We start from the raw sequence: 9710 nt of genomic DNA on the forward strand, positions 1-9710 counted from the left end.
CCCCATAGTTCTCCTAAGGGTAACGGGAGGATATAAACTAGCGCCCTCCCATTGCCCAAAGCTCAGTATACTACAGCTCGTGGTATACTGAGACGCCACAGCCGGAATGGATCCCGACAATACTGTCTGGATCCACCCAGCTGCGTGAGTGACAGCTGGCTCTTCCTATCTAGAGGCAGAGCCAGCTGTACCCGCCCCCTCCCCCGTCCGTTTCGTCAGTCAGCGCTAGAGGATCGGACAGGGGAAGGGCGGAATCCCTGCAGGGAGCCGTAAATTGACAGTCACGGCTCTCTGCACGGATAGATCGAGAAGAGAGCGAGCGACGGTATGTGTTCGCTCACTTCCCGATCCACTGAGCCGACCGGGGACAGTTTCATTGTCACAGGTCGGCTCAGATTATGAGGCTGAGTGAAAAATCACTCGCCTCATAATTCTCCTTTAAATTGCTGCCCATTGTGCAACAAGAGTTTTCAAATGTTCTCCTATGTAAGCCATGTAGCCAATCATGATGACATAGTGGAGAGGGTGGGCACCAACACAAAAGGTTCACTTTGTCAAGTACTTTATTTGGCCACTCTTCCCTTGTAGGTGAACGTGTAAACTGGTTAGAATAAAACATTTTAATAGCTCATTATTATAAAACAATAGTGTGTCTTTCAGCTAGACTGGATTTCTTCTTTATAACGGCCTGCGTAAGGTTATTGGCCAAGATGTACAGCACGGTGTGTACAGTAATAATGGTGTCCTTGTACACTCTGTTATATTTCCAGAGATAAATGAGATTATATTACACACCACCTTGCCTGAGGAGTCCGTATTTAGACAGTAATCAGGAATTAGGCTCTGGCACAGGTAAACCAATATAAAGAAAAAAAAAAGTCAGGTCTTTCAAATAAATGAAGACTTTGGGCCAGGCTATGGACAATAAAGTATTTGAATAGTGCTAACAAGCTGCAAATACGCTTTACAGCATATGTCAAGCCAAAACCTATGATGTGATTTTTACCTTCCTGTTTCCTGTTGGGGAGATTTCCCTTTACTTCCTGCCTCACAGATGCAACACAAAATGAGAGTATAGATCTCAAAAGTCAATGGAATTCCCATTTCAAAGAGCTGTTACAGGAAAAGGCATCTCTGTTGGAGGATTTTCCTCACTTTCTGGGTTGTCACCGCGTTAACTATAGGGGTGTATCTCCTTAGTGGGGAAACAGAATGCAATATAAGCCTGACAAAGAGTCCAACCTTTCACTACTGCTTTTACATTCACGTTACAATAAGTCCTACTCCAAATCTACCTCAGGAAACACTTTCACTTTCTCTGTCTACGTCAGCTCCACCCTGGTAGCAGTCACTTGGCAGCCTACTGGCCTTCTATAATGTAAGCACAGAGCAGGTTCACAAAAAAGAGGGGAGAGAAAAAATGCTAAGACCAGAGTTAAATTATATAAATGCTTCTATTGTGATCTTTAAGATGAATCGCTCCACCACGTCTGCAGCTACAAAGGCCAGTCAGGGCTTTTTTTAAAAAAGCTTGGTTATTGCTTGTTAAGAATGCACGTAAATATTTTAATGTCCACAGACTGGCAAAAACCAAGGTCTACTTTAAGTCTCTGTTCACTCCTAGGCGTCAGCGCTTCCGTGTGTTTTTATGCACATTTTTCCCCTCGCATGGTTTGCGCGTTTATGTGCATTTTGCAAATTTTTACATGCAATAGACGCGCATAGGTAAAGACTCACGTTTTGTTGAGATCAAAATGCATTGCTGTGAACGAGGAAAGGTGCGCACAGAAATGTGGCCAACCGAAATTTGAGGACAGTAGGAAGAGGTGGGGAAATATCTCCACTTCTAGGAAATGCAGAAGCTTTAGCAGTCAGAAAAACATGAGGTTTGATCATCCCAGGAAGATTTTGGAGTCTTTCAGTTGCCTGTATTTCAGGCAGCCACCCCCTCTCCTCTTCAACTATGTATTTTCAAGGCAGCAAGCTAAGATTCAACTAGTAGCATGAAGACAACATCAAAGGAGGTCCCAGAGATGTTTGCTTGCAAACTCAGCTTATTATTCAGCCTATTGTGACCTGGTGGCCCACTGCCAACACCACTGTTGTGAGCCCTTCAAGAACTTTTTTTTAACCTTCCTTTTTGGCACAGATCTGCCATCACCACCAAGTCACATGTCTCTGTTTAGGTACCTAGGTCCAATGTCTGGGCAACCATAGATCTCACTGCCTGTTGACTAGATCTGCCTTTATAAAGGCCGTGGAACGCATGCATACACTAATTCTGTTGTCTGAACAGTGTCATTCCCCACAATGTTCAGACACTATATGCCAGGGGTAAGCAACCTTGGCATTCCAGCTGTAGTTACACTACAACTCATATCATGCCTCTGCCTATGAGAGTCATGCCTGTGGCTATCAGAGTCTTGCAATGCCTCATGGGATTTGAAGGTTGACAACAGCTGGTGTGCCATGGTTGCTTACCCCTGCTATATGAACTTCCCTAGCAATCAAGACATATGGAAAACTGTACAAGTGAGGAATAAAAATATAGTTCTCACAATCGTCTTACCAATGCTGTTTTGCCTGCACCGCACGTAGCCCTCTGTGGAGGGTCTTAAAACACTTCTGTCCTCAGAGTTACAGTATTTTCCACCATGGCATCTTACAGAAGAAACATCATCACCCTTCTTTACAAGATGGTAGTGACCATGAGCATCAGATCCCTTTTTCAGTCTCAATGTCCTGGCCATTGTCCCCTCTATAGCTTCATACAAGCCACCAGGTTTTCTCCCAAAGCCTTCTCCCAGGTCTCCTCCAGCCATGAAGTCTTCCTCTTCTTCTGATGGGCAGCCATGTTCATTAGCCAGGGTGTCACACATCGCTATGGTAGGTTCTTCTGTACATAAAAGACACAGAGAGAACATCGTTCATTACTGCAATATCGAATATCAAACACATAAATAGTCACCACAACCAGTAATACTATGACATGTCAACCACGGCTTCAAATGGGACTTGGCTGGTCTATAGTTAAAAGCTTAATTACTTTTCTGACCATGTCTCATGTTACACCCATGACTTCAAACATGGTCACAATGCACCCCTTCTGCCCCCCCAACTTATCTAGGGTTCTTCTCCCTGCCGGCTGTTGTTCAAATTCGGTGCGACTGTGTGCGTCTCTGCTCACACATCCGCGTCATCCATTCACAAATCCTTTGATAGGATCTGTGAATGGAGTCCACGTCAGGTAGACTTGTAGATCTCAATGGAATACAAAAGTGGTAAGGTTGGTCATAATACTACAAGGTTTTGTTACATTTAAGAGGAACTTTACCCACCAACCTAATGTCTCCCAAAACAGTTACTTTTAGGGCATGCCAACGGTCAGGTTGCCAGTGTCTGAACTCTCAAGCCCTGAAATGGCTGGTGTTATAGCTGATCCCATGTGCAGCAACTGCAATCCAGATAGAAGCTAAGATGGCGCCTTCCCTTGCCGAAAAGTAGAGGAGGTTGTAGTTCTGTTTTAGGGCCCATTCACACCTTATCCAGACCAGAATGTTTTTGTGTCTGGCCCATTCATTCCTACGGGAAAAATCAGGCCGGTGCACACCACTGTGTTCCAGAACGTTTAAAAAAGATACCTCACGCACTGTTTTCTGTGGTCTGGAGTGCACACACCAGAATGCACTGGAACGCACTAGAAAGTCAATTGAAACTAAAAAAAAAAAATCAGTGGAGCGCACACCGGAACACATCAAAAACGTACATGATTGGGTTTGCAGAAACGCATCCAGATCTGGTCTGGAGATGGTGTGAACAAGCCCTTAAAGGAGAACTATGAGGTGAGTGCTTTTCACTCACCTCATAGTTCTAGCCGACCTATGACAATGAGACTGTCACAGGTCGACTCAGTAGATTGAGAGGTGAGCGAACACCTACCGGCGTTCGCTCACCTCTCGATCCTGTCACGGCTCTCTGCCATGACAGGGGAGAGGCTGGATTCCCCCCTCCGATCCGCCAGCGCTGACTGGCGGAACGGACAGGGCGGGTACAGCTGACTCTGCCTCTAGATAGGCAGAGCCAGCTGTCAGTCACGCAGCTGGGCGGATCCCGGCACAATTGTCGGGATCCGCTTCAGCGTCTCAGTATACCGCGAGCTACAGCTCGCGGTATACTGAGCCTAGGGTGACGGGAGGACGCTAGTTTGTGTCCTCCCGTTACCCTAAGGAGAACTATGGGGAAAAGCCTTAACCCCATAGTTCTCCTTTAAAGATGATTGTACGGTATGGTGACTCCTAATCAAGTGACCTCACATCCAACACAAAGACAGGGGGCTTCACCTTGGTGGAATACATCGTTTGAATGATCTAATATTCATATTTAAAAGATTAAAGGGTCCAACTGTCATAAAAAAAAAAAAGCGCACTGCTTCATAAAGGAAAAATCTGCATGTTTTTTCTTTTGCATTGGCGCCAGTGAAGCATTGCAGCCGTGATCAGTGGATCATGGGTGCAACGTTCTGGCTCCTGCAGACTCTTCCTCCCGTCCACGGAACGGACATTCAGTAACATGGAGGACGTGTCAATGGACTACAAGTGTGATGTCATTGCACTCGTATTCCATTGAGAACTACATGATCCTGTCAAAGGATCTGTATATGGACGACGCAACAGTGTTGGCGGAGGCACGAACAGCCGCACCGACTTTAAGAATGAAATTAAACTTTGACATGATTTTTTCTAAAGGGTTTTGATGATTTGTAGGTCTGTAGCACAGCATTTGATGTCAGCAACACCCAGAAACAGTATGGTGACAAGCCTAATTTCCTGCTACACACACAATATTTGAATTCCGCACCAAGCTTCCAGAAACAGGAAGCTGCCCTATGACAACGTCTTTATAAATGTCTCATTCCTGAGAACATCGGATGTATGACAGGAAATGAACAGGGAGGGTGGAAGGAAAGCTTCCATTACTGCACACTGGCAGGAAGAGGACACACCACCACTCCCGGACTGGATTACTTTCAGCACCAAGAATGACCGTGAGCCCACTCACATCGGGAGCCCCCGGGGCCCCTCGTACGGTGACACCTCCCCACCGTCATCTGCCATGTGTCCCTGGATAGATCAAACTTATAATGACTCATTGGATCTCTGGCAGGAAATACAAATCAGTTTCTATGAAGGAAGGGGCGGACAGACAGGAGAGGATAGCAGGACGTGTGTTCGGAGTCTCACCGGGTGTAATGAGCAGAAGTAGACCGATTCAGTCCGCCGCTGTCCCCGGGCTGTCACTGTCTCCCGGGGGTCTGTCTCTGATCGCCGCACACACAGACGTGGCCTCTCCCTTCCTCTGTCACGTGACCCCGGGCTGGGCGCCGCCCCTTCACCTGTGCCTCTACCTGTCCTGTGCTGTGACATCGGTGCATTAGTGGAAGTCACTCTCCATATACAACAATAGATAGCACTGGACTTTACTTTATTCTCATTTTTAATTAAAAGGATTTTATTTATAATGTAATTCTAAACAACTAATTATAAATAACAAAGGCACTTAGAATAAAACTCTCACTGTTCACCTCAACCCAGCTTGGCCTACTCATAATAAGGTAAAGCCAGCACTTCATTTTTGCAAATTTTGGGTTGTCACCAGAACAGTAATAGACAGGAAATCTTCCAATGGGGACACTAGTTCTGGCAGCAACTGTGCAAAAGGGGAGTTACTGCACTTTGGAGCAATTTCAACTAACTTCCTGTGGTGGCTTTGGAACAGGGAATGACAGGAAATCTCCCCCCTTGGACATAGATGCAGAGGTATATCTACAACAAATTGTGCCCCTGGTGTCCCACCCAGCTCCTAGCAACTAGTAGTGTCACTAGGCGGGATGCTGGCCAGAGTGTCCCTGGATGCTAAGAGTCAGGCAGGGAGATGTGTATGGCCGTTTGTAGTGATATGTAACATGTGTGGTGCAATTGTCGCTTACACACAGGGGGCACCAGATGCATGTGTGTATGTGGGGACGGAGGACTTGAAACAATGTTTTTGTTGGGGGGGGGATTAATGTAATTTTTTTTTACTTTTTTTTTTACACTTAACTTTATTGCCTAGCATGCCCCTATGTGATTGCACAGACACAGTGACAGCTCCTCTTTATGGGGACATCAGGTGTCTATTAGACCCTCATGCAGTGGTTCTCAATCTTTCTAGGGCTGGGATCCCTTGGTAACATTTACCAAGTTGTGGTGACCCCCAACAGAATTTTCTTTATTATTATTACAATTATTCTTATAATTATTATTTGTATTTTTACTTTTTAACATTTTTATTTCTCTTATTATTTCTTTTATAATTTTCATTTTAATATTGTAGAACTCACTTGACTAGCTCCCCGCTGTACATTTAGCCCTGCTTGCCCAAAGTAGGGCTAAATGTAGAAAGAAAAAAAAACACTTGCCTGCCCTCTGCTCCTACGCGGCCGCTGCAGCGGCATCTGGCGGCGCAGCGGTGGAACTGACACTGCTGTGCTAGGAGGAGGCTGAGGAGCCTCTCACCTAGCGCAGCAGAAGGCATGTGGCGACCCACAGGTTGAGTACCACTGCCCTAATGTCACCTAGGGACCCCAAAGAAGCTGATGAAGCAGAGATCGTGCTTCACCAGCTGGAGAAATGATACACTGAAACCGGTAATGCACATCGCTTCCGGGTTCAGCAAAAAGAGAGGAGATTAGCTGCTGGAAGTGTGCTGATCTCCCTCCAATCTAAGTGCGGAGACCTGCCGTGACAACATTCAGTCAGCGTATGTCTGTCCCTTAATATTTGGCTGGGCATGCCTGGCTCATATAGGCTTGCCTTCATTCAGGTAGAGTCCTTCCGTCTCAAAGGGATCAATTTTCGGCTTAGTTTACCAATGTAAGTATACATTACAAGCCCTTGAAACAGTTTGATATATTCAAGTGGTCCAAGCAGCCAATCCTTTTTTATGTGACAGGAAACCTGTAGTGAGGAAGTGTGGATAACGATGACCTCTCCTAAAAATTCTAGTACTTGGCTGTCTTGCTGCGTTTACCTTCTAAGCAGCTGACTTCTAAAAGTATGAAGCTCTGGAGTGGTGATTTCTCTCTGACTTTCCTTTTCTGCATGCTTGTTCCAGGTCACCTTACCAAAATATTGATGTCACAGGCATATACATATAGGTTGAGTAGGGTTTCCAAAAACTTATGGCATCACACTGCTACATCACCAAAGCTGTAGCCAAAATTAATAATGGGGTATGATCTGATGTCATTAAAGTGACATTAAAGTCAAAAACTTTTCCCCTCCCCCCCATGTAAATGTCAGCACTTACCTTAACTGATGTCTCTTAATCCGATCTTCTTCTTTCCTGTTGTTTTCATCTGTCCCTCCAGCGCTGCTGCGGGTCTCCGATCCAGCACGGACTCCTCTGAGCTTGCTGGCGCTTCCTGTCCCAGGTGTCTGCATGCGAGTGCACTCGTCCATAGACTTACCTTGTGTCTCTCCTCGCATCCCGGCCGAACTGCGCATGCGCCCGCCCCAAGTAGCTTTGCTGCCGCCCGAGAATTTTCGGATGGGAGCACGCGGGGAAGACACAGGTAAGTTTAAACCCCTTTTAAAGCGTTTTTTTTTTTTTTTTTAACTTTTTGCATATATCTACTGCTTGCTAACAGTAGATATATGCAGAAACACCGGAGGGTTTAGAAACCCTTTAACCACAATGTATCATACACAAAAGTCTGTAACATCCAATTGTATTGAAACATTATTAAAATCCATTACAAAAAATGTCATGGGTTTGAATGATGTTTCAATAAAATTGGATATGATACATTGTGGTTGATGACATCAGATAAAACCCCTTTATTCATTTTGGCTAAAACGTTGCTGATGTCACAGGCAGCATGACATCTCATCCTGTCAAAAGGAGGCCAGCAATGGCAGCCTCCTTCTTTCTCCTATTACAGGTTTTCTTTAAGTGCATGCTGAGCATTGTATAACACTTGCAATTATGTTTTTACCTCTGAAGGAGATCCTAGCAAAGCCCCCGAGCCTTCATCTTTCTTCCTCCTCCTCAGAACGGCGCCATCATTGCTCAGGCGTGATCCAGGGTCATTCACTTCCTGGACTGAGATGCTGGCCCAGTCATTTTGATTAGTTTTGGATAGAATGGAGACGTTTTAGAACCTCTATCTAGTTTTGTTTTATTGCTGTAACTATACCTCCTTTGTTCCCATCTGTTTGGCAGGTGTCAGAATAGGAAGTGAGAATAAAGGTGGCCATACACTCTACAACCATCGCAAGACTTTAGTCTTGCGATGGTTGTAAAGGGATTAAAAAAACGTACGATCTGCCCATCTTGGACAGGCAGATCGCACTCTCGATCATCGCAAGCCCGCCCCCCTGAGGGGCGGGCTTCCGATGACCGCAATGCTGAACGGGCAGCACACCGGCCCGCTCAGCATTTATCTTCCGAGCACCGTTCTAACCAGCCGAGAATCGTACGATTCCCGGCTGGTTTTCGAACATGCTGGTTCGACAGAAGACGTGCGACCGTACAGTAGAAACGGTCGCACGTCTCCGTTCACACTGCTCGATTATCGTACGAAACACCGATCGCATACGGTTATCGTACGATAATCGAGCAGTGTATGGGCACTTTAAGTCTCCCATCAGATGATAAAGACAACACAAAAACTGTTTTTTCAGTAGAGTGGGGAAGGGTTTGTACCTCTGGCAGCTGTTTTTTTTGCTGTTTGTGTCTTGGTCAATCAAACAACAGTCTTGATTTTTGTCAACCTGTTTAAATAACCAAAAACCACCCAAAATCACATATATTAAAAAAAACAAAAAAACATTGCACACGTAACTCCCAAAGCATCCCTTCCAGCAAGCTGACATCACAGTCACTGACCTGGGAGTTTTTCTGACAGGCTTGGGAGAGGCTGCACATGGCCTGCAGGGACTGTATACAATTAAAGATTCTACAGGTGAAACTCGAATAATTAGAATATCGTGCAAAGGTCATTTATTTCACTAATGCAACTTAAAAGGTGAAACTAATATATGAGATAGACTCATTACATGCAAAGCAAGATAGTTCAAGCCGTGATTTGTCATCACTGTGATGATTATGGCTTACAGCTCATGAAAACCCCAAGAACCCCAAATCCACAACCTCAAACAAGGATTGTACATAGAACAATATCGGACCTCTGAAAAGTACAAGCATGCATATGTACTCAGTACTTGGTTTGGGCCCCTCTTGCAGCAATTACTGCAATTACTTTTGCACGATATTCTAATTATTCGAGTTTCACCTGTATTTAAAAACTGTGCAGTTCTGGAGACCCTGGAATGCATGGACATTTTTTTGCTAGAGGTGAGCAAACCCTTAAAATGCAGCTTGCTGCTATGGAGAAAACATACTGTGAGCTGGCCTTGAGCACTGCAGTTAAAATGTTTTGTTTGCTCGTTTTAGATAGAATAGGGAAGGGTGGGAAGTTATTTTCTGCTGTCTGTGTTTGGCTGAGGAGACTTCCCCTTACGTCCTATCATAAACATACAACAGGAAATGAAAGGAAATCTCCCCAGAGTGAAGGGAATTCCTCTCTCACACAGCTGTTACTGGAACAATGTGCCCATTGGATGACTTACCCTTACCTCTTGTCCTGGTGACAACTCTAATATTTTGGA

The 9710-nt window shown here is 45.1% G+C and overlaps 1 protein-coding gene across 1 annotated transcript in view; it reads right to left on the reverse strand.

Moving 5' to 3' along the window:
* The window catches only part of CCDC125 (coiled-coil domain containing 125), a 29558-nt gene extending 26678 nt beyond the window's left edge, over positions 1 to 2880 (reverse strand). Inside the window, exon 1 of the mRNA XM_018565207.1 lies at positions 2570 to 2880. Coding sequence (XP_018420709.1) covers positions 2570 to 2879 — 310 coding nt within the window. The 5' untranslated portion in view covers position 2880. The remainder of the gene's footprint in view (positions 1 to 2569) is intronic.
* Positions 2881 to 9710: the final 6830 nt, after the last annotated feature.

Source organism: Nanorana parkeri, unplaced genomic scaffold (assembly GCF_000935625.1).
Source record: "Nanorana parkeri isolate BGI_ZX_2015 unplaced genomic scaffold, ASM93562v1 scaffold822, whole genome shotgun sequence".
NCBI classification, from domain to species: Eukaryota; Metazoa; Chordata; class Amphibia; order Anura; family Dicroglossidae; genus Nanorana; species Nanorana parkeri.